The sequence below is a fragment of the Protopterus annectens genome, chromosome 8.part0 (assembly GCF_019279795.1).
Source record: "Protopterus annectens isolate FY-2018-M chromosome 8.part0, PAN1.0, whole genome shotgun sequence".
Taxonomy (NCBI): Eukaryota; Metazoa; Chordata; order Ceratodontiformes; family Protopteridae; genus Protopterus; species Protopterus annectens.
The window spans coordinates 633180695-633205964 of NC_056741.1; the positions used below are offsets into that span (position 1 = coordinate 633180695).

General features: G+C 45.1%; 1 protein-coding gene across 1 annotated transcript in view; it reads right to left on the reverse strand.

The window, feature by feature from the left end:
• Positions 1-25270, reverse strand: part of LOC122808958 (protein SET-like) — a 600336-nt gene that overhangs the window by 392821 nt on the left and 182245 nt on the right. Inside the window, exon 3 of the mRNA XM_044080118.1 lies at positions 5276-5384. Within this exon, the coding sequence (XP_043936053.1) occupies positions 5276-5384 (109 nt within the window). The remainder of the gene's footprint in view (positions 1-5275; positions 5385-25270) is intronic.

Here is a 25270-nt window from a genome sequence, read left to right on the forward strand (position 1 = left end):
GCAGTAATTACATTTGGGTAGATTCCCAAAACTATGGTTGGGAGGAGGAGTTTATACAGCATTAGGGCCAGCTATAAGGCCCTGCAAGACAGCAGTGGCAAAGCCAGCTCTGGATTTAAAGAAAATTGGTAGATGATAATGCTTGGTGAAAGTATGTACAGAACTCCAGGTAGCAGCTTCTAGAATATCCCTGGTAGGAACACCTCTGAGAAAGGCCGCAGAAGTAGATGCAGCCCTGGTGGAGTGTGATCTGATCCCCTGGGGGATAGGTTTTCCATGGTGCTTACAACAGAAATGAATGCAATGGCTTATCCATTTAGAAATGGTTTGCTTTGAAATAGCCTTCCCCTCTGCCCCTGCAGCAAATGCTACCAGCAATTGTTCAGATTTTCTTCGAGATTTAGTCCTGTCCAAGTAGAATCTAAGTTGTCTGTGCACATCCAAGGAATGCAGAATCCGTTCCCCTTTGTTCTGTGGATTGGGAAAGAAGGTTGGCAAATGAATGGACTGATTACGAGCCATACTGGAAACTACCTTGGGCATGAAGGATGGATTGGTCCTGAGAGATACCCTGTCTGCATGAAAGATGATGAAAGGCTCCACTGCCATAAGGGCCTACTGTAATTCAGATAGCCTTCTAGCTAAAGTGATTGCTAAAAGGAAGGCTGTTTTCCAAGAAAGAAATTTTAAGTCTGCAGTAGCAGCTGGCTTGAAAGGAGGTAGAATGAGCTTTTCCAATACAAAGTAAAGGTCCCAGGCAGGGGTAGGAGCTCTCCTGGGTGGTCTCAAGTTCTTCATACTGCTTGAGCAGGGGATGAGAGAAGAGGGGCGGTTCTGTTATCGTGAGCTGAAATAGCTGAAGCGTGGATTTTAAAAGAGGAAAAAGACAGGCCCTTGTGAAGCATCTCAGTTAAGTATTGCAAAATCTGAGGTAAATTGGGCACTGCTGTGATCATCCCTAAAGACTGGTTCCAGGCACAGAATCTCTTCCATTTGTCAGCATAAGATTTTCTAGTACTAGGTCTTCTCGCCTCCAAGATGACATCCATCACAGGTTTGCTGAGGGATGATAAGGGTGAATTTAAGTGATTAGCCGCCAGGCTGCAAAGTTCAATGTTGGAAGCTGAGGGTGCAGAATTTGGTCCTCATGCTGAGACAGCAAGGAAGGTGTCTGAGGCAGGTGCCATGGAGATATTTGTGACACACTGAGCAGGAGTGAGTACCGGTGTTGGCGTAGCCAGTCTAGAGCAATCAAAATCATTCTTGGTTTGTCCTGTTTGACTTTTAGCAGAACTTTGGAGAGCAGAGGCAGAAGGGGAAAGGCGTAGACTGATAGGTTTTTCCAGCTGAAGGACAGAGCATCCACTTTCCATGCTTCTTTGTGGGAAGTCCTTGTGCAAAATTTGTCCAACTGGTAGTTCTGAGGGGAGGCAAATAGATCTATGCCTGGGCTCCCCCATATGCTTGTCAACATGTTGAAAATCTATGGTTCCAGTTTCCACTCGTGTCGGTCCATGAGATTTCTGCTTAGTCCGTCTGCCAGTGTATTCAATTTTCCTGGCAGGAACCGAGCTTGTAGGTGCACTTGGTAGCTCAAGGCTGTGTTCCACAATGCCATGGCTAGTCTGCAGATGTGGTAAGAATGTGTACCCCCCTGCTTATGTACCACATAACTGTGGTGTTGTCCATCTTTACCATTAGTTGTCCTAGAAGAATGTAGTTCTTGAAGGCTGTCAGAGCATTCTGTACAGCTAACATTTCTTTTTGATTGATATGTAGGTGCATTTGATTTGGGTTCCATTTGCCTTGAATGCACTTTCCTGCCAAGTGAGCTCCCTATGTATAGTCTGATGCATCTGTAGTTAGGGTTTGGGCAGCAGAGGGTAGTGTGAATGGCAGTCCCTTGTTTTGATGGCAGGCCTCTGCCCACCATAGGAATTTCAGGCATAGGCAAGGTATGATAGGAATCATTATTTCCAGGCTGTGACAATGTTGACTCTATAGACTTTTTAAGTACCGCTGTAGTTTCCTCATAAGCAGTCTTGCATATGGAATTAGAAGAATGCAGAAGGTCGTGAACCCCAAGGCTTGTAGTATTTGCCTTGCAGATAGCAGGGTTTTGTGGCCACTTGTTTGAAGTAAGTTACCAATTGAATTTGCTTCTCTGGCATGAGGAAAGCCATCTGGGCTGTTGTATTCAAGCTTCCAGCCAGGAATGTAATCTGTTGAGAGGGTACCAGTTGTAATTTCTTTTAATTTATGGTGTACCCCAGACAAGTTAGAACCCTTTTTACAAATGCCAAATGATTTAGAAGTATGCCCTGGTTTTCTGCCTGAATTAGACAATCGTCCAGGTATGGATATATTTGAATATGTCTTTGCCTGCAAAATGCAATAACTGGAGCCAGGCACTTTGTAAATACCCTGGGTGCAGTAGAAAAGCCAAAGGGCAGTGCAGAGAACTGACAATGCAAGTAGCCTGCTTTGAAGCGTAGGTATCTTCTGCAAGATTCCCTGATTGGGATGTGCAGGTATGCTTCTTTAAAATCTAGAGCTGCCAACCAGGCATCTTTGCCTAGCATAGGAAGTAACTGGTGAAGAGTCAGCATCATGAATTTTGGAATGTCCAGAAAGGTGTTTAGAGTAGACAGGTCTAGAACTGGAAGCCATGATTTGTCTTTTCTGGGTACCAGAAAAAGCCTGGAATAGAAACCTTGTCCCTTTTCCTCTTCTTGTACTGGTTGAATAGCCCCCATGTTTAAGAGGAAAGTACTCGTTTTTGAGCCTCTGCCCACTGATTTGGGGGCAGGTCTGGCCAACTGACTGGTGTTGGCAACGTGTGGAAATGAAATCTGTATCCCTGGGACACTATATTTAAAACCCATTTGTCCTGGGTTATGAGTTCCCAGTTCTTTGCATGAAGAGCAATCTTTCCCCCCAAAGGGAAGGCTAAAAGGTAAGTGCTTGGTATTGAGACTGTTTACCATGGGGGGGGGGGGGTCTTGTTATTTCCAGATTTGAAAGTGGAGGCCCCCCACCACAATTATGAAACTCGAAAATTTCAGGAGTCGGCCGACCGGCACTTGCAAACTGCTTCTGCTTCGGGCACCGCACGGCAAGAAAGACTGATGTAATGGCATCGGATGCATGTTTTATACCCCTGACGTCATGGAAGAAGGGACAGCAACCAACGCAGGACCCAAGACTTTATTAATCAGGCCGACTGAGGGCAACCTGCCAGCAGATTACTCAAATGTAATGACTGCAACAGTGAAACACGAAGAACATCAGATACTGGAAAGTCCAGATCAAGCAAACCAACATTACCCACACACAGGAGTGATTTACTGCTATTATATAATGCCATTATTAAAAAGAAAAAAATTGCTTAATCTCATAAAAATGGCCCTGCATCTATGAACTTCCTTTATGGGCCGTTAGATCATATCATCTTTCAGATCTTGGGACACCATTTTAATGCACTGCGTGTGAGTGTGGGAGATGTACATGCTGATGCCTTCACACTTAACTAGCTTAAGTGCACAGCCCAATACACGGGGGAAAAAAAAGTAAAACAAAAAACAGACCACCACACACACATCTCTCTCTCTACGTGTGTGTATGTATATGTGTATGTGTGTGTATGTATGTGTATATGTATATATACATATATATATATATATATATATATATATATACACACATATATAAATTGAGCCAAATACTTTACTAACCCAGAAATAATGGACAAAACCACATTAACTCCCGATCCGCTGACAGCTGGAAAAACTTTAAGATGGACTAAGACTGGAGGCTGCACTATCCTCTACTATCCAGTTGCTGTTTGTTGGTGGATTGGGAATACATGTGTTTTCATTGAGCACTGATACCTGAAATAGAGCAAGTACAGCCAGAACAGAATCCTACCTGAAATAGTGCAAGTGCAGCCAGATCCTACCGTTCTGCAGAATCCTTCCGTTCACTGCTCTGCAGTACCCAGGACTTCCTGTAAGTGCAGCCAGACGCCCAGACTCGAGTGCAGGCAAAATAAATAAAGATAGTGCATCCACTTCCTGCTCACAAAATATTAACAGCTCTGCAGACTGGAGTGCCCACTCGCAAGTGCTGTGCAATTCAAAGCCAGCTGGCCCTTGAGCTCAATTCCAACAGGCTGGTAGCCCCGACGGAGCTGACGTAATTGCGTACATGATGACGTCAGATCAGGAAGAGCGAAAAAAAAAAAAGCTGGGAAAAATTCGGAAATGCAGTGGTGCCACTCGGGAATCATGGCACCCCATTATTTAGACCCTAAAACACGGTAAAAAAATGAGTAATTCGGTACGGTTGGGAAGTATGATATACATATATATATATATATACATACATATATATATATATATTATATATATATATATATATATATATATATATATATATGCGTGCGTGTGTGTGTTACGCGTGTATAAAAAGTGTATGTAGTATGCAGAATACTACATGTGATATGCAGTACTGTGTTTAAATGCGTGTGTGTGTGTGTGTGTGTGTGTGTGTGTGTGTGTGCTTATAAACACAGTTAAGTGCTTCTGATTTCCTTTTCTTAATGTTTTAATGCAAGGGAACATAGTAAACGTATGTTAAAGTAAATTCAGCTGCATAACATGGTTGCCATCAATGGTCACACTTCCTTTGTGGACTACAAAATGCTCATGCACTCTACCACTGTAAGGACTGACCAAGTCAGTGGGAATTTCTTACACAGTGAACAGGGACAGAGGTTTGATGGTCAGATGGAGAGACAGAGCAAAAAACAAAATCAAAATATAGTTTTTGAGAATCCTGGCATATCTAGCTACATGATGCATGGACCTTACTTACAAAATTGGACTATCACAGAAAGATCAGAGAAAGTTAAATCCAAAACAATAAAAATGTAATTTTACAGACAACTATTCAAGTTAAGCCTCACCATGCTAGTTTAATACAAACTTGTTTCCAAACACAGAACTGAAAGTAATTTGTGCTTTTCACAGTACTTTTCTTTAAAATAATTCTACAATCGTTTATATTATGCAATGTATTTAAAGTACAGCTGACTTGCTTAGTTACACAGTAAATGGAGTTTCTACAATCCTAACCTGATCACTGTGGTTCCAAACTGCCCATCTATAAAAAGCAAAATTCAAACTCTCAAACAGTACAACAAACACCCGAAGCAGCTGGGAAGAAGAAGCCAGTTAATCATAGGGGTCATAAAAATGTAGTAGCAATTTCCTACCCAAAGACCCGATGTGAAATTCTTTTGTAATGATTTCATTTTGAAAGTATGGGTTTTCACCAAAGTAAAACTTGATCCGGTATCCAGGTTTGTTCTTCAGATCTGCAACCTGCAAAGATCAATTGTATACTGTAAGATTACTATATTTATTAACAAGTACACTCAACAGCACTGCTCCAAACTATCACATATATTTAGGTGAAACAGCAAAATGCAGTGCTTTCTGCATTAGATATACAGTTGACGGACACAGTAAAGTGACAACTGAGAATCTAGTATCACAACTTAATTGCCATTTAACAACCACAACCTTTAAAGCAAATGTTCACATATTTCTTTCATTTATAACGTGTTTTTGTGTTTCACATTATATGCAATGTTTATAAAGCAGCAGCCCCATGCTGGCTCAGAGTGAGACTGCACCTTTGTGATTGGCAGGTCAATGTAGCGGTTCATACAAGAAAATAAATTAATACAAATGGAGCAAGGATCATTAAATTAATTTAGAATTAGGCAATGATGCAAAAAAAAGGATGTTTAACAATTTTGAATTAAAAGCACTCTATAAAAGGTGAGAAAGCAAACAGCAGCATTGTGACATAACTCACAACTGTCCAAATTTTCGCCTCTTATTTTTGGTTTGTACCTCATAAAACAAGAAGTTATGTACTCACCATAGCGTTCGATGTATGTAGTCCATCACATCACATTCTTACCCGTGGGTTCAGAGCCGAATATCGGCTCCGACTCGGCCTATTTTACTAGCTCAAAAGTCTCTGATTGGCTGGGCTAAGATGGTATCCCATGGTACACTGCTCCATATCCCCAGATCTAGTTTGCTGCTAACAACATAATTACTTCATACACACCTCACATACATACAAACAAAAAAATATTCAAAGGGACTCTGCAGGAGACATCCTAACTTCCAAATCCTCCAGGCAGGAGGAAGGTGGGAGGGTAAGTAAGAATGTGAGGCAAGATGGACTACCTACATCGAACGTTATGGTGAGTACATAACTTCTTGATGTTATAGTCCTCTCTCGCCTACATTCTTACCCGTGGGACAGCGTCCCTAGCACCTACATCCTCGGTGGCTCATAGGAAAATACTCCTGAGAACTGTGGAGCCAAATGAAGATCTGCCCCTGGAAACCACGTCCAATTTGTAATGAGAAACAAAGGTGTGAGAAGCCCAAGTGGCTGCAGCACATATATCATCCATTGACAATCTAGCTTGATAGGCTGTGGATGGAGACCGCTCTTGTGGAATGGGCTTTTACTGGAAAAGGCAAATTTGTACCTGCTGTCTGATAGACGAAGGAGATACAGCTGGTTATCCAACTAGAGAGCGTGACCTTGGATACCAGAGAACCAAACCAGTTTTCTGAAAAGGAGACAAAGAGTTGGTCAGATTTCCGGATATCTTTTGTCTAGTGTAGATAGAAGCGTAACTGTCTATGTACATCCAACTGGTGAAATCTGAATTCTGCCTTGTTAGAAAAGTTGGGGAAGAAGACCGGCAGCTCAATACACTGATTCATATTAGTCACATAAGCCACTTTGGGAAGGAATGATGGGTTTGGTCTAAGACAGACTCTATCTTTATGGAAGATCAAATATGGGGCTTTGATGGAGAGGGCTGGAATTTCAGAGACCCGCCTCGCTGAAGTGACTGCTGTTAAAAATGCTGTTTTCCATGTTAAAAATTTTAACTCACAGGTAGCTGCAGGCTCGAATGGTAGAAGAGTGAGGGCTTGAAGAAATAAATTGAGGTCCCAGGGCATGACAGGTTGGGATACTGGGGGACGAAGTAATACAGTACCTTTAAGGAATGCTTTACATAGTCTGTGTGCCATAAGGCTAGGTTCATTGGCCACGTGGAAGTTTGATATAGCCGCCAGCTGAACTTTGATGGTGGCTGATGCAGACCCTTGATAGAACAGCATAGACAAAAACTCCAGAATCAAATCAATTGGAGCCGTGTAGGGATCAATGCCTCTAGAATAAGCCCAGATAGAGAACCTTTTCCTTTTGCTAGAGTAGATTTTTCTAGTGGATGGTTTATGAGAGGATGATAATATATGGACCACTTCTGGTGAAAAATTGTGAAGTCTGACTAATGATGGAAGTGGAGTAGCCAGGCTGTCAACCGGAGTGTCCTCAGAGAGGGTTGGAACTGTCCCGACATGTGCGTCAGTAAATCTGGAAGAGGTTCCAGAATCCAAGAAGTGTCCACAATGTAAGGTTGAAGGAAGGGGAACCATACCGGACGAGCCCAGTGTGGGGCAATCAGAATCATTCTGCTTCCCAACGGTTGGGCTTTCTGAATCACCCTTGAGAGAAGGGGAAACGGAGGGAAAGCATAAAGCAGACCGGAGGGCCAATTGTGAGCCAGATCATCCCTGGGTGATTCCCCCAGTGGGGGGATCAGCAAAAAGTAGTTGCTGCATTTCGCATTGAGAGGGTTGGCAAAAAGGTTGCGGCAAGGCTGACCCCATCTGCTGAAGATTCGCTCTGCAACCAGGCGATTCAGGGACCACTCTTAGGGCATAAGAATCGCCCTGCTTAGCTTGTCCGCTATTACACTGGTCTTCCCCGGAATGTGCGTTGCCACCAGAAACCGTTGGGAAGTTATTGCCCAATGCCACACGTGCATGGCCTCTCTGCATAGTGGGTAAGATCGGGTTCCCCCTTGCTTGTTGAGATACCACACTACTGACATGTTGTCTGAGTGTATAGCAATAGTCTCTAAAGGAAGAACTTCTTGAAGTGCCTGTAATGCAAGAAGCACTGCTCTCATCTCCAGGACATTTATGTGCAAATGTATCTCGTGCTCCTGCCACGTGCCTTGGACCGTCCTGCCGAGATAATGCCCCCCACCCCACCCCATCTGGGAGGCATCCGTGGTCACTGTGGCAACAGGGACGGGTGGAACAAAGGGCTTTCCCCCGTTCAAGTTGCTGGTGCACAGCCACCAACGGAGGTCCTGCTTGTATCTGTCTGTGATTAAGATGGGATGGGATAGCGGAAGTCTTTGGAGAGACCATTGGACAAAGAGGAGCCATTGAAGAAGTCTCATGTGTAATCTCGCTAGAGGGACCAACATGATAGTCACCGCCATGGTACCTAGGAGTTGTAGAATCAATCTTGCCTTCACATGTCTCAGGGGCATCAGCGTGAGTATTTGTTGTTGCAACCCTGTGATCCTTTCTTGTGGTAAGAATGCTCTCATTCGAATGGTGTCCAACTCTGCTCCTATAAAGGTGACACGCTGTAAGGGCAATAAGGCAGATTTTTTCCAGTTTATTGTGATGCCTAATCGGTGACAGAGACTGATGGTAGCGTCCCTGGTCTGAATTAGTTGATGCCTGGAGGGGGCGGTAAGGAGCCAACCGTCCAGGTACGGAAACACTTGGAATCCTTGACATCTCAAGTGAGCCGTCACCACTGCCATACACTTGGTGAACACCTTGGGGGCTGTGCTGAGACCAAAGGGCAGGGCTCGAAACTGGAAGTGACTGGCTCCCAGCCGGAAGCGTAGGTGACACCTGGATGCCCTGCCCATTTTGACATTGTAGTAGGCATCCTTGAGGTCGATGGAGCACATCCATACTTCCTCTCCCAACAATGGGAGAATCGACTGTAGAGTGACCAAACGGAATTTGGACTTGTGTACGTAATTGTTGAGTTGACTGAGATCTAGTATGGGTCTCAGGTCCCCTGTTCTCGAATAAGTCCCTAATCCGATTTGGTCTGAGGGGACTGGTTGGATGGCTCCTTTTTCTAGCAGCTGAGATATCTCTGAGGCTGCTTGATCCCTCTGACTGGGTGGAACGTCCGGGATTTTTCTTATTGGAGGGGGTACTGAAGAGAATGGAATGAGGTAACCTCCAGAAATTATCCTTAATACCCATCGGTCCTGGGTAATGTTTTCCCAGGCTTCCGGATACAAGGAAATTCGACCCCCGACTGGCTCCGGATAAGCACAGTCGGACACACCCTCAGGAATGAGAGTATGGGGAGCCATGGAAGGAGTCGCGGTCTCCGGAATTGCGGGGGCCCCCTCTGCCTCTGGGGCGACGTCTCCCTGAATAACTCCCCCCTCCCCTGCCTCTGGAGGGAGGTTCAACTTGTGCGGCAGGAAAAAACCTTTGTGATTTCTTGAACCACACCCCCCCCGCTGGGCCTTGGGATAAGGCCTAGATGGAAGGGAAAAATGGACCCCTATGGCAGACAGGGTCTTTCCCTCTTGCTCGCACCTGGTGAGGGTGTCTTTCACTTTGGTCCCAAACAAGAAGGAACCATCAAATGGGGCATCAGTGAAGGAAGACTTGAAGGCCTCCACGAAGTGACACAGGAGCAGCCAGACTTGCCTTCTAAGGGCGACCCCTGAGCTGGCCGCCCTACTCGATCCCTCGGCTGCATACGAAATGAGTCACATGGACGAGTTTGCGATGGAGTTGAGGGCAGAAACCTGTGCGTTAACTGTTTGAGCCACCGCCTCAGGTATGTTACCTGCAAGAGTATCTCCCAGCTCTCAGAGGAAATCTCTCTGGAGCCGAGTGAAATGAGACTAGTAATTCAGCGACCGTAAAGTGAAGGTTGCTGAAGACAGGGTACGCTTCCCGTACCGGTCCATAGTCCTAGACTCTTTGTTAAGAGGATGGACCGACGAGGAAGACTCTGCAACTTCCTTCTGGTTGGCTGCCACCACCATGGCATCTACAGGGACTCCCTTTGACAGAAACTCTTTTCCCTGAGGGGCGGAAAGAAATTTGTTGGGATGCCTGGGTATGGGCTCCACAGAATCAGGGTTTTCCCACACCCTTCGACAAATAAGGTCAAGAAGTTCATCGAAGAGTGGAGACACCCAGGAGGCAGAGGGTTGAGCGCCAAAAGCCTTAAGGAATACTGACTCCTCTTCGGAAGGAGTTTTGGAAGGCCAGTCTCCTCTTTGTTTCAGTATCTCCAGCTCTGAGAGACCTTCAGAAAGTGGGGGACCGCTCGTGGGGGTGTCCTTAGGGCCTGGCACTCTACTGTCCAACGATAGGTGAGTGTCAGAAGCTCTCGCCGGGGTGGTAGGGGATGGAATGACCGACCCGGGTGATGTAGCTGATGATCTGGTCAGCGCGCTCCACATGGCCTCGAAGGCAGGTCACCCCGAGTCCGAGGACCGACCGACCTCCCAAGGCCATGACCGGGATCGGCCGAGCCGATGCACCGAGTGGGAGACTCGAAACTGAAAGATGCCCCAAAGTATCCCCTTCGGGCCCGACCAAGGAGACCCGAGTCTCGAACCCTGTGGACAGAACAGACATGGTCGGAGCAGAGGTCGGCACCGATAAACCCAAGGGAGGTATCGGAGCCAGCGCAGGAACATCATTCGGAGTGCATACTGGCTCCGACGACAAAGATGTGCTCGGAGGAGGAATCATCGAAACAGTCATAGGAACTGGCTCCGGAGCCGACTGGGTCGGAGCCGAAAACAATTTGGCCAACACCGGCGACTGCAGGAGCCTCTGCACTACCCTATCAACATCCAAATCAGAAAGCCTGGAGGAGATGGATGGAGACTGGGATCTCTTATCTGGTGAACCATGCCTCACACTAGGCGACAAGCTCCGAATGGGTTAGAGAATAATCGGACCGGACGCCGATTCACTTAACACAGATACCTCCTGCGGCCTCGAGGACACTGGAGCCGAGGAAGTAGAGTCCAAAATAGTAATCTTCTCCAGAGGCTCCGAAGATGCAGATGGAGCTGGAGACCTTTTCTTGGACTTGGAGGCTTTAGATTTCGACTGAGAACTGGAGGCCGAATCTATAGCTTCCTCAAAAGACGGTTTAAGCAGTCCCTTTAAAATCAATTTGTTTTTCCTCTCTTGGAGCACCCTAGGACTGAACGCGTGGTACTGCATTTAACTTAATATTGCACTTGGAATCCTTGTTTGTTACTATTTGACTGTATTTGTAGCAAATTCTTCTGTGTAAGCTGTAGTAGCTGATTCATAGCATTTATAAGTGTTTGCTGTACCTGTTTCTGCCTGTTTTGTGAAAAAAAAGAAAAAAAAGAAAAAAATATCTCTTGTTTTCCTGCTTTACTAGTTTAGTCCAGTTTCAGAGTTGCTGATTCCTGGGCTTTGGTTGTAGTTCCTGTGTACTGTTTCCTTGCCTTATTTGGGGAAGGAAGCTACCTTCTTTCCTGCTTTACTAGTTTAGTCCAGTTTCAGAGTTGCTGATTCCTGGGCTTTGGTTGTAGTTCCTGTGCACTGTTTCCTTGCCTTATTTGGGGAAGGAAGCTACCTTGCTTACCAGTGGGAGTGGGAAGCATTGAGCTGCCTTTTGTCCAGTTTTGTGAGGTTTCAGCCAGTAACTAGTAGTTTATTGGTCGTTTTGGGTCAGTTTCTAGCTTTTCCAGCCCCTGGTATAAAAGCTGCCACTGTTGCACACTAGGGCAGTGCCGGTTAAGCAGGTTTAAACTATACCTAAAGTCCACTCTTCAAATTTTCCCTTAAAACTACCTTCCTCGAACTATACTACTGATCAAATCAGTATCCTACAACTAAAAGATCAACTCTACTTGACTCCAAGTAGACTATTCTCTATCTATTAAACCTAGCACTTGCTCCTACAGTACTTATTACCTTGATACGGCACTCTTGTCATAGATAGTACCCCAAAAAACCCCATTTCGGTCACCCACGTCCCCGAATCTTTTTAAAGTTTTCGTCTACCCTTCTAGCATGTCGAGGATCAGTTGCTAGTGTCCTCTCCTGCTCAGCTGGTGAACCTGGGAATATTGAGGCAATGTTTCAATTGCCTCATGTACCTGAACAACCCTTTCCTCCTCCCACAAAACACAAATACATGCGAGATGCAACTATCCAAACTGGAGGCTGAGCTCTCTCAACATAGGACTGGCAAGACCAGTCAGGAGGAGAAGGTTACCACACACACTATAGACCCAGTCTCACATAGTACCATTACAACCTCAAATCATACACATAAACACACAAAGACATACTCGGAGGCTCTGATCAAAATCTGCCAAAACAGCAGAGGCCACCAAAGCAGACACCCAAACAACCACCACCTCAGAACACAACACCCGCAACACATAGACCTCACAGTCAGAGTGTCAAACAGTCACAGCCCTTAAGGCCAAACACAATGCCAGACACACTAGTCATTGGTGACTCCACAGTCAGACACACTGATGTCCCGCTCACCAGACTGAGTAAGGAGAAGGTCACAGTAAGCTGCCTGTCGGGTGCTAGAATCCGCCACATAGCAAGCACTCAGGTCTCTCAACAGCAGGTACAAATATGACTCAGTCATTGTCCACACTGGTGTACCTTGGACTACATGAAAGAGACATTGAGGAGCTCTCTGATTATGTAGCCCAGGCAGGTATGACCCTGACCTTGAGCAGTATCCTACCTTCACCAAGAATGATGCCACAATACAGAGATAAGATGATCAGCTTTAACAATTGGCTTAAACACTGGTGTCATTCAAAGGGGATCCAGTATCTGTCTGCCTGGGATGACATGCTGGACAACCTGTCACCCTGAGATTCGGATATTGGCAAAGGCTCTTGCCACCCCATAGTGCCTTTTTAGGCAAGGCTCAAATTCTAAACCTACCACCTAGAACACAAAAAGGAAAAAACTAAGGGTAATGCTGCTCAATGCCAGAAGTCTAAATCTCAAAATGCCGAGGCCCTTCTCAGTATGGAGAACATCGATGTCTGTGCTGTGACAGAAACCTGGTTCAAGGCTCCTGTGAGCACCCCCCCGCTCTCTGGTTTTTTCTCATATCATGCGGACAATACCAAGAAAGGAGGTATCCATATTCATCAAGGACACCCACACCTCAAGACTGGTACGATGCATCGGAGACCATCCAGGTGCAATTAACCATAGGCAAGACTGCTCTGCAAATTGTAGCATGTTACAGGCCACCCTCACAAACTCAGGAAACTCACATGGCCTTCCTGGAAACACTAGAGGGATAAATGTATCACCAAACACCATCATACTAGGTGACTTCAATTACCCTAATATAGACTGGGAACACTACTCAAGCCCAAACACCCTAGCCCAAAAGTTCCTGGAATTCATAAACTCAAATGCCATGGAACAACTAGTCACCATCCCACAAGAGGAGATAACATACTTGATCTCATCATCACGAACATGGGAGCACAATGTTCAACACGGAGTATACCCCTCACTGGTGAGATCAGATCACAAACTAATCTCGCTGGAGGTCCTCATCCCACCCCACCTGAAATAAAAAGACCACAGTAAAGAACTTCTCAAAAGCTGACTTCACACTTCTAAAGACTAGTGTGGTCTCCTTTCAGGCCCGAAAACAATACTCAAGCCGCTGAATCCGCCTTCTACCAGCACCTGCAGGACTGCATGGATAAGGCAATCCCAAGCAAAACAAAGACTCTTTGTACCAAAGGCAAGCGTCCAGTCTGGTGGACCCCAGCCATAAACAAACTCTACAACAAAGGAGGAAGCTACTACAAGATAGAGCAAAATCCTTAAAAGGTAAGACACCCTTGATCACTATAAGTAAAAACTAAGAGCTCTCATAAAATCATCCAAAGCAAATTTGAGAGAAAAATAGCTAAAGACTCAAAAGACAATCATAAGGCCTTCTTTAGCTATGTTAGAAACCTAGGAGGAAACTCCCAGATATGCTCAGAACTAGTTCAAAATGATGTGAAGATTACTGATCCTACAGACATTGCCAACATACTGGCTGACAGGTTCAGTGCAAACCCTCCCCAAAGGAGAGATATCTATACCAAATGAGTGCAGCCCCCAAACATCTCCAGCCCAAGTGAGAACTGCTCTCTCCAAAGCAAAAACACAGCATCCATGGGACCCGATGGTGTCCCCGGCTGTGTGCTCCACAACTCAATGAGGAATTAAACCCACAGCTAGGACAGCTGTTTAATCAAAGTCTTACCTCTGGATACTGCAACTGTGGTCCCACTTCTGCCTCCACAGACCCTGATTAGCTTGACAAGCCTTATCTGCAAAGCCATGGAGAGGATCATAATGGACCTCATAAATAAAGACATAGGGAATTTGCAGACTTTGGATCCAACCCAGTTTGGCTTTGTCAAAGGCAGATCATGCCTTTTAAACTTGGTTGACTTTTGAAACAGTCACCAAAGCCATTGATGAGGAAAGGCAGTCCATACAGCCTACCTCGATCTGGCTAAGGCCTTGATACAATACCCCGGGTATCACTGAAAAACTCATCAGCTTAAATGTTAACCCATACATCACAAGATGGGTTGCAAACTGGCTGAGTGACAGAACCCACAGGGTCAGAGTTGCTGGCGCCATGTCAGACTCAAAGCCTGTCACAAGTGGTGTCCCACAGGGCTCAGTCCTGGTCCACTCTTGTTTGGCATCTACTTTTCAAGTACAAGCAAACACAGGAGGGTTATGGCTGACAAAGTTTGCAGATGACTGCAAACTGGCCATAGTAGAAAACACATCTGACACAGATATCCTTCAGAAGGGTCTCACAGAAGCGGATAACTGGTGCCAGAGCCACGGCCTAAAGTTAAATGCCAAAAATGCATAGTCATACCCTTGGGAAAAACAAGGTTACCCCTAGCTACCAAATAGGTGGCAATCCACTGAGCACAGAAGAAGTTATCAGGGACCTGGGGACCCAGGTTGATAGTAGTCTGTCATTCGACACCCATGTAGCTAAAGTAGTTAGGAAGTCCTTCTACATTGCCCACCTTATCATGAAGGGATTCTCATCTAGATCAAGGGAGGTCATAGTCTCCTTTACTCATCACTCATCAGACCAATGATTGAGTACAATGCCCCATTGAATGTATCTGACCCGACACTTGCAGCAGCTGGAGAGGCCACAAAAGTTCCTCACCAAAAGGATAAAGGGTCTCAAAATCTGTCCTATGCTGCCTGACTGAAAGAACTCCAGCTCTATTCAGTGCTTGCTCAGAGGTGACCTTTGCCTAACATACAAGGCCATGTCAAACCCAGATTTGATGAATATGCTTCACCTCAAAGATCTAGATCCATCAGAGCCACAAGGCGGAGACTTAAACCTCGACACGGCTATTAATAGGGCGTGCTGGAGAGATAGATTCATCACCCAAAGACTCCTATGCTGTGGAACAAAATCGGTACATGTGAGGCAGAGCACTGGCCTTGTTCAAGAGAAATCTTGACCAATGGATGGGAGATCGCAGATATACCCCAGGAATTACCTCAGTGTCACTGCTCGACAGAGGCGCAGCAAAATAATGGGTATAGTTCCCCATACTAAAGGAAACAATGGACTAGGCTTATAAATGCCCTCGGGCAGATAGCCTAGTATGAACCTATGAACCTATGAACCTAAAAGCTAAACAACTCCTGTAAATGGATGGCTCCAAGGCAGTAGACACACACAGAGTGTCCATCTGTAGTGGACATTTTATATCCGCATTTGGAACATTTTTTAAAGCCAGAAGACTTATGTTCCTTCTGATCCTTAGACATGATCTGCTAACTCTAGAGAACAGATAACAAAACTTTTCCAAAATGGGCAGGAAAGCCCACAAAAGTACACTAGCAAATAGTACTACACAGACTCAGCGGAACCCCTAAATAAACGATTAGCAACAATATGACACCACTGCAAGAACCTCTAACTAAAACGGGTCTTAAGACAACACAGAGAACAAACACACAAAAAATATCAAACTAGGGGAGGACTAGGTCCTCTAACTAAAATGGGCCTAGCCCGTGGGAACAGTTAGGGATACCACAAAACACCAAGAAAACACACAATCACAGCGACAGCAACAAGATATAGCTATTAAAATAACTTTGGGGTATAAAGTAACCAATTTTTCAAGAGAAATAAGTCAAAATAAGGTACTTAGCCACAGCCAAGCGAGACCACGTCCGAGCTCTACAAGCGGCAAACAAGATCTGGGGATATGGAGCAGTGTACCATGGGATACCCTCTTAGCCCAGCCAATCAGAGACTTTTGAGCTAGTAAAACAGGCCGAGTCGGAGCCCACGGGTAAGAATGTAGGTGAGATAGGACTACATAACATTTTGTGTTTTTCTGGCAAATCACTGAGGATTGATGTCATTAAATAACAAACATACGAGTTTCAGACTTCATATCCTTCAAAAAAAAGCATGCAAATGTAGTACCTTTTAGTTTACTTTTTAAGTTTATAACGGCAATATTTAAAAACTGCCCCTGTTTTTGGGTCTTTGCCCCCCTCCCCCCATTACTTTTGCTTTCTGCAGATTTCCTGCACTTACAAGTTGAAAGGTATGATTCTAAATATTTCACGAATTAATTTATCCCACAAATGGTAAAAAATGCATTAGGCTGGACAAAAAAATCCTACTACACGACACTACAAACTAAATACCAACACAACCACAAAAATTTTGGAAAAATGTAAACCAGCTACTAAAACCCACCCAAAAGACTACCCACAAACCAACCACCCCTGATACTAAAGTTCTCATCGAAACACAATTCAACTCCCACTTTGTGAACTCAATTCTTTCCTTAGTATCACAGGACAGTTCTAACTTCACTATCCCCCCCCAACACATAATACTAATACAAGCGTTACCCTCAAAACAGTTTCCATCAGTTCAATCAAAAGCATGCTCTCCACACTAAAAACCTCATCAACAGCAGCCAACCTACTCCCCAGCTATTTCTTGAAACTCACAGCAGATGCTATTGCTATCCCAATCTCCACTCTCATAAACAGATCAATTGTTGAAAACTATGTACCCAAACTCTGGAAAATATCCTATGTTGCACCCATATATAAAGGTGGGACCTCCACTGAATTTAATAACTACAGACCCATTGCTATACTCTTCCCCCCTGGCCGGAATCCTAGAAAAATGCATCCATACCCAGGTGCTAAAATATCTCCTAGACAACAACATCCCGTCACCTACTCAACATGGTTTCAGACCTGCCCATAGTACCACTACAGCCCTCCTCTGCTTCACAGACACAATAAACAGTCTCAAAACGAAGGCCTGCAGGTGTCAACTCTTTTTTTGGATATGTTCACAGCATTTGACAATGTTTCACACCAAATCCTGCTAAACAAACTAAACCAATATCACCTATCAAATTCCACTCTTACCTGGTTCCAAAGCTACTTAACTGACAGGTACCAGACTGCGAAATGGGAAAATTCTCTCTCTGCTGCCCATAACTATAGGAGTCCCACAGGGTTCTATCTTAGGACCACTACTGTTCATAGTCTTCACAAATGACCTCCATACCTCCACACAGTATGCACCTATCATTCAGTATGCAAACAATACTACCTTAATCTGTGCTGCACAAAATATTCCCACCCTTCTGCAAACAACTCAACTTGCATTCCCTAATATTGAAAACTACCTTACCAAAGCCAAACTTATCCTTAATCCAAAGAAAAGTCAGCTTATGATTATAACCAGTTCTAACAAAAACACTGACAACAGTCAATTCACTATCTACTCCACAAATGCTACTCCAATCGCTTCAGTGGCACAGGCTAAGCAATTGGGAATAACCATAGGCTCCCACCTAAAATTTGATAGTCATCTCAACTTAACTATTAAAAAAGTACATGTCAAACTAGGATCACTCTACCGTATCAAACCTTTTTACCAGCAACACAAGATCAGCCATTGCTCGCTCCCAGCTTCTATCCACCCTACTCTATGCATCTCCCACTCTGACTAATCTCAACAAAACTGAACTAAGCAAAATGGAAGTGTGCTATAACAGAATTGCCCGCTTTGCTGCAAATTGCTCATATAGAACTCATAATTGTACTGCTTTGAGCCAAATCTACTGGCTTGAACTCCCCAACCTCCTAACCTACAATCAGCTCTGCCTCTGTCACTCTATTACCTCCCCAACAAGTGTCCTGCCCTCAAAAGCCTAGTACATCACTCAGCCAAAAGGCCTCTTAGATCATCAAGCAAACTACTACTAGAAGTCACCGACAGCTATAATAGCTTTGGAGACACACTATATAGTAGCTCAGTGGCTAAAAATGGAACTCTCTCCCCACTAGCAGACAAAACACATCATCCAAAGCCTCCTTTAAAGACCTCATCAGGCAACATCTCAAGCAAAGTTGGCAGCGCAATGACTGCTCCCCAGGCTAGTGAAAGCGGATAAGGTACACATACTAAGCCTAAAGTACTTGAGAACAGTTTTTACTCTTACTCACAAACACTGGCTAATGTACAGTGTATGTACTGTACCTATGTACTATGCATATATTCTACCTACGTTCCATATTTCAGCTGTACACCACAAATCTATTAATTACCTTTATTTTTAAAATAATGTTTTCTTGTTTCTTCTCTCCGCTGTAACTGCTGATGTGCTGCATACCACTGTAAAAACATGTCTATTGTAATTTGTGTGCATACTGATCATGTCTAAATAACTACATGTATTTGTAATTATTTTTCTGTGTGGAGCTTTTCTCCCCAGGCCTCTGCTGAAAAAGGGCCTTTTCGGCTCAGCCAAAAGTACAGTTTTGTACCTACCATAAATGTAGATGTCCGATAGGTATGCATCTGCAGTCCTTACATATGGGTTGTCCTGCCTCAGGCAGCCCTTCGGTCGGCCAGATTCCAAAGTCTGGGTCCGGCGTCGGCTGATGTCGCCTCCTCCCCGATGTCAGAGCGCCTGGGGTATAAAAGCGTCAGCTGACGCCATCTTCCTCAGTTTTTCTTGCCCCAGATGCCAGGTACTCTCTAAGGAAGGCTAAATTTGGAGAAATGCAAAAAATTCCAAGCATGCACAGTAATATAAAACAAATACACCATTATAGATAACCCCAGCTAGCTAAAGAGAGGGATAATTACCCAAGAAGTACCACAGAGGGGTAGGAGGGAGGGAAAACCTGACTGCAGATGCATACCTATCGGACATCTACATTTATGGTAGGCACAAAACTGTACTATGTCCTTCAAGGATGCATCTGCAGTCCTTACATATGAGTAGAATACCATAGCCAAGATGGGGGAGGTAGGACCTAAGAAAAGGATGGTGTAGCTAAAATGCCCTGCAGGACTGCCGTAGCAAAGCCTGCTCTGGATCTGGAATATAAAGGTAAATTGCAATGCTTGGAAAATGTATGCACGGAGCTCCATGTAGCAGCTTCTAAAATGTCCTTCGTAGCCACCCCTCTTAAGAAGGCTGTGGAGGTGGCTGTGGCTGTGGCTCTGGTGGAATGAGGTCTAATGTTAACTGGCACAGATTTGCCATGGAAAGAGTAACAGAATCAAATGCAATTCCCTATCCATTTTGAAATTGTCTGTTTGGAAATTGCTTTCCCTTGTACACCAGCAGCATATGCTACAAAGAGCTGGTCAGTTTTTCTGCAAGTCTTAGTTCTGTCCAAGTAGTAGCACAACTGTCTGTGAATGTCCAGGGTATGCAAAAGTTTCTCTCCTTTGTTTTGTGGATTTGGAAAGAAGGTAGGCAGGTGAAAAGCTTGGTTCAGTGAGACCCTGGATACCACCTTTGGCATGAATGAAGGATTGGTCCTCAATGAGACTCTGTCCTGATGAAAAATAAGAAATGGTTGTACTGCCATGAGGGCCTGTAACTCAGATACTCTTCTTGCTGAGGTTATGGCCAGAAGGAAGGCAGTCTTCCAAGACAGGAACTGTAGTTCTGAAGATGCTGCTGGTTCAAAGGGGGTAGAGTTAATTTTTCCAACATGAAGTTAAGGTCCCATGTAGGCACTGGTGGTTTCCTTGGAGGGTTGATGTTTTTAATTCCTCTTAGAAACTGCCTTAGCAGAGGATGAGAAAATACCGGTGGATCAGTGTTGTACTCTGCTGAAATTGCTGAAACATGAATTTTTATGGAAGAGTAAGAAAGGCCATTATGGAGCATTTCTGCCAAGTATTCCAGGATTTGTGCAATGTTCATCACTGTCGGATCTTGGCCCTTTGTGGTGTTCCAAGTGTGAAATGTTTTCCATTTTGCTGAATATGCCTTTCTTGTGGAAGGCTGCCGAGCTTCCATGATGATATCCTTTACTCTTTTGGATGGTTTATCCTGGCGAGGAGTCAAGGTATTTTCCAGGCTGTCAGCTGCAAAGTTTTCAGGCTGGAGTGCAGAGTTTTGTAGTTGTGCTGTGTCAGAAGAAGTGGCCATTGTGGTAGAGGCCACGGTTTCGTGTGTGACATGCTCCTTAACAGTGGGTACCAGTGCTGTCTTGGCCAGTCCGGAGCTATCAGAATCACTTTTGGCTGTTCTGTCCTGATCTTCAGTAAGACCTTGGTCATTAATGGAAGAGGTGGGAATGCATATACTGTTAGAGTATTCCAGCTGAAAGAGAGAGCGTCCACTTTCCATGCTTGTGGGTGGTATGTCCTTGTGCAGAATTTCTTCAGTTGATGGTTGTGGTGAGAGGCAAAAAGATCTATGTCCGGCCTCCCCCATGATTGTGTTATCTGAAGGAAGGTGTCTGGGTGCAGCATCCATTCGTGTGGATCCATGATATCTCTGCTTAGGCTGTCCGCCAGTACATTGTCTTTTCCTGGCACAAACTGGGATTGCAGCTCCATATTGAGTTTTAGGGAAAGTTCCCAAAGATTCATTGCCAACCTGCAGAGAGGGTAAGAATGGGTACCTCCTTGCTTGTTTATGTACCACATAACTGTGGTATTGTCTGTCCTTATTAGCAGGTGGCCTTGATACAGGAAGTGTTTGAAGGCCTCGATTGAATGTATCACTGCCAGCATTTCCTTTTGGTTTATGTGCAGGTGCAATTCTTTTTGTGACCATCGTCCTTGAATGCATCTGTCCTCCATATGTGCTCCCCATCCATGGTCTGAGGCGTCTGTTGTAATGGTTTGGCTGATAATTGGTTTGCTGAAGGGCAGACCCATGTTTGACTGGGTTGCTTGAGCCCACCACAGAAATTCCCTTTGAAGGCATGGAATGAGTGGGATCAAAACTTCTAGGATGTGACTGTGCTGAGACCATAGACTCCTTAGGTACCATTGTAGTTTCCTCATATGCAGCCTTGCTTGTGGGATCAGAAGAATGCAAGATGCCATGAAACCCAGGGCCTGCAGGATTTTCCTTGCAGTCAGCTGGGTTTGTTTTGTCAGATTCCTGAAATAATTCGGTAGTTGCTCTTGTTTTTCTTTTGTGAGAAAAGCCATTTGGGTGGTTGTATCTAGTATTGCACCCAGAAACGTTATTCTTTGGGATGGAACAAGTCTTGATTTGTGAATGTTGACACTGTATCCCAAGGCCTGAAGTAGGCGGATGGCATAATTCAAGTGTTTTACCAAAGTTTCTTTGCTGTCCGCTTGTATAAGGCAGTCGTCCAGGTATGGGTATATTTGAATCCCCTGAAGTCTGCAGTGTGCAATTACTGATGCCAGGCATTTCATAAATACTCTGGGCGCAGTAGATAAGCCAAAGGGCAATGCTGAGAATTGATAATGCTCTGAACCTGCAAGAAATCTGAGGTGTCTTCTGCAACTTTGTCTGATAGGGACATGCAGGTATGCCTCCTTGAGGTCTAGAGATACCAGCCAGGACCCCTTGCCCAGCATGAGAAGGAGTTGCTGTAGGGTCAGCATTTTGAATTTTGGCACAATGAGATAAGTATTCAGTGAGGACAAGTCCAGAATAGGCCTCCATTGTTTTTCTTTTCTTGGGACAAGGAATAGTCTGGAATAAAATCCTTGGCCTTGTTCTGTGAGAGGAACCTTTTCTATAGCTTTCATTTGCAGTAGGTTGGAAATTTGTTTGAAAGCCTCTGCCCTTTGATTCGGAGGCAGGTTTGGCATGCCTTTTCTTTTTGGTAATGTGTGAAAATGGAATCTGTATCCTTTGTCTATTATTTGCAGTGTCCATTTGTCCCTTGTAATACTGTGCCAGTTTTTTGAGAATAAAGATAGCTTTCTGCCCAAAGGTGCTTCCAATTGAGCCCTGGTTGGCGGGGTCAAGGTCAAGTCATTGAGTTTGTCCTTGTGCAGCAGTTGTAGGTCCTGCACTACCTCTCTGGTTAGGAGGCTAGCATTGACGTCCTCTGTAGGAGCCTCTAGCTTGCCCTCTACCTCTGGCACGCCTGTTCTTGCCTCTTTGAAATCTGTCTGTGTCTGGAAAGGACCAATTCTTAGAAGGCCAATTTCTGCTGAATCTTGGTGGTTGGACCTGGAGAAAATCTTTGACTGTTTGTACAGATTTAGCCTTTTCCTCAAATTTCTTTACGACCTCTTGAGCCGTGGAGCCTAATAACTTTTGCTTTTCCAGTGGCGCATCCAGAAGCTTTGCTTTAACATGATCTGGCAAAGTTTGTTCCTTCAGCCAAGCATGCCTACGTATGACTGCACCTGTCATTGCTGACCTACATGAAGCTTCCAATGCATCATAACCACACTGCAAGAAATGGTTGCTAACCTGCTGGGAGTTCTGTACCAGATCCTGAAGTGCCTTGCGATCTAGGGGTTCAGGTGAAGACAGTTTTTTATGCAATTCATCTAACAAATACTCTTGGTACTGTATCATATGGAATTGACAATTTAATGCCCTCATTGAAAGAGTGGAAGAAGTATACACTTTTTTACCCCATCTCTCTAAAGCCCTGGACTCCCTTTCAGAAGGAAGTGGGTTTTTAGTAGTGGCGGTTGCAACCCCTTTAGGGCCCTGGGAAATGGTTTCTGGGTCAGCAGAGTGGCCCTTGTAAAGGAAATGATGTGAGTCCGGGACCCTGTAGTACCTATCGGGTTTGACAGGAGCCGGAGGAAGGGAGTCAGGGGAAATGCTAGACTCAGAGTACACATCATCAATGACATTCAAAACAGGAGGAATAGCCAAAGGTCTATGCTGAGGCAAATGCAAAAAAGTCCTTAATCTCTTCCTGGAATCAGAGAATTCCTGGCCCTGCCATTTGAAATGCTCTCTCATGGAGTGAAGGGTCTCCCCAAAGGACAACTCTTCAGGAGGGGAGGCCGAGGGAATAGATTCCTCTGCATCAGAATCCTTGTAGGCCGTGAAGGCCTCCTCTTGGTAGTCTGATAGGGCAGAGTCATCTAAGGCCTCATCAGAAGACTGGGGATCTGTGTGCTCAACCCTGGGCCTTTTGTCTAGAGGAGGTTGAGAGCCCCTGTCCGGATGTGGCTGAGAGCCCCTAATTAAGGAAATAAGGTCCTCAGCTAAAGTTAAGATCTGAGAACCGGTAGTGGATCCCTGAGGAATAGCCTTGGGAGGCTGAGATTTTGGCTGTTTAGCAGCTTTAGCGCATGTGAATGCCTTTATGGACATGGATGCAGGAGGCCTGGCTGCTCCACGTGCTGGCGTAGTTTTATCTAGAGAAATGGTGTCGGAAGATTCCTGAGCACCGGTTTCAGAGGGGAATTCTGTAACCGACTCAGAGGAGGCCTCCGGGGCCGAGGTTGTCGGTTGTGTGGTTTCGACGGTCGGAAGCACCAAGGATTCGGTTTCAGCCGAGACCGAGACACTCGAGGTAGGCCTAGGCGTGGTTTCGGTTGAAACCACGGTCCACGTGTGTCGGTCCTTGTCCTTCCGTTTTTTTGGGTAAAAGAGTAGTCGGAGTCTCCGACGGCATAATGTAACAGTAACTAGCTCCAAAAAATTCCTCTGCAAACTCCGCCCGATGCCTAAGAGTGCGTCGATTGAAGGAAGCACAGGCTGTACAGGCCGAGACGTCGTGGTCTGGGCCTAGGCAGGGGAGGCAGTAAGAATGGAAATCCTTATGAGGTATTTGTTTCCCACAAGTTAAGCAATTATTAACTTTAAGCGTTTGATCTGACATCGGCTGAGGCAAGAAAGAGTCCCCAACGGGGTACTTAGCTTCTGAAGTCTTCGGTAGCTGAAATTACAGGAGCTGGCCGACCGGCACTTGCGAACTGCTTCTGCTTCGGGCACCGCGTGGCAAGAAAGACTGAGGAAGATGGCGTCGGCTGACGCTTTTATACCCAGGCGCTCTGACATCGGGGAGGAGGCGACATCAGCGGACGCCGGACCCAGACTTTGGAATCCGGCCGACCGAAGGGCTGCCTGAGGCAGGACAACCCATATGTAAGGACTGCAGATGCATCCTTGAAGGACATCACCCCCGGTTAACAAATGTAAAATAAAATAAATAAAAATAAAATAAAAATTCATACTGCAGAGTACACTATCTGAGGCTATGTAATTGCTCACCCAACCACTGCACAAACTGTGGGACACTAAGAACAACAGGTTCCTGTATCAATGCAAGCTATAAGCCAAGCCATCAATGTGGCAGATGACAACAAATACAATAATGTGAGGTAAACACCATGACAGCAGGTCTTCAGCAAAACCTTAATAAAGCAGGTGATGCTCAGAGCACTGGTGCCTGTTTCAATGCTCTTGTGACAAATGCTGCATAGGTTTAGTACAACCAGGCCTCTAGCCAACATGTCAAGTGGTACATATGCATGAAAAGTACAGTTTTGTACCTACCATAAATGTAGATGTTTGAAGATCCACATTGCTGCAGTCCTTACACTTGGGTAGTCCGCTGTCCTCGGTCGGCCCGAATATCAAAGTATGACTGACATCAGGCAGGGTACAAATGCGCATGACCGACGCATATCCTCAGTCTTTTTGCCCCAGATGTCAGAAGACCCTAACAAGAAAGGTCAAAACCCAAAGACAACAAACAACCAACCAACCACCTAGCACTAATAATATGTACAATATATACAATATACATAATATTTACAATCACCCAACACACAACCTCCTAACTACAGGGGGAAGGAGGGAGGTAAATGTGGATCTGCAACATCTACATTTATGGTAGGTACAAAACTGTACTATGTTCTTCATCTCACATTGCTGCAGTCCTTAATGGGTAGAATCCCAAAGCAGAGGTAGGAGGATGGCACAACTATAAAGAAGCAGGAGCTGCCAAAT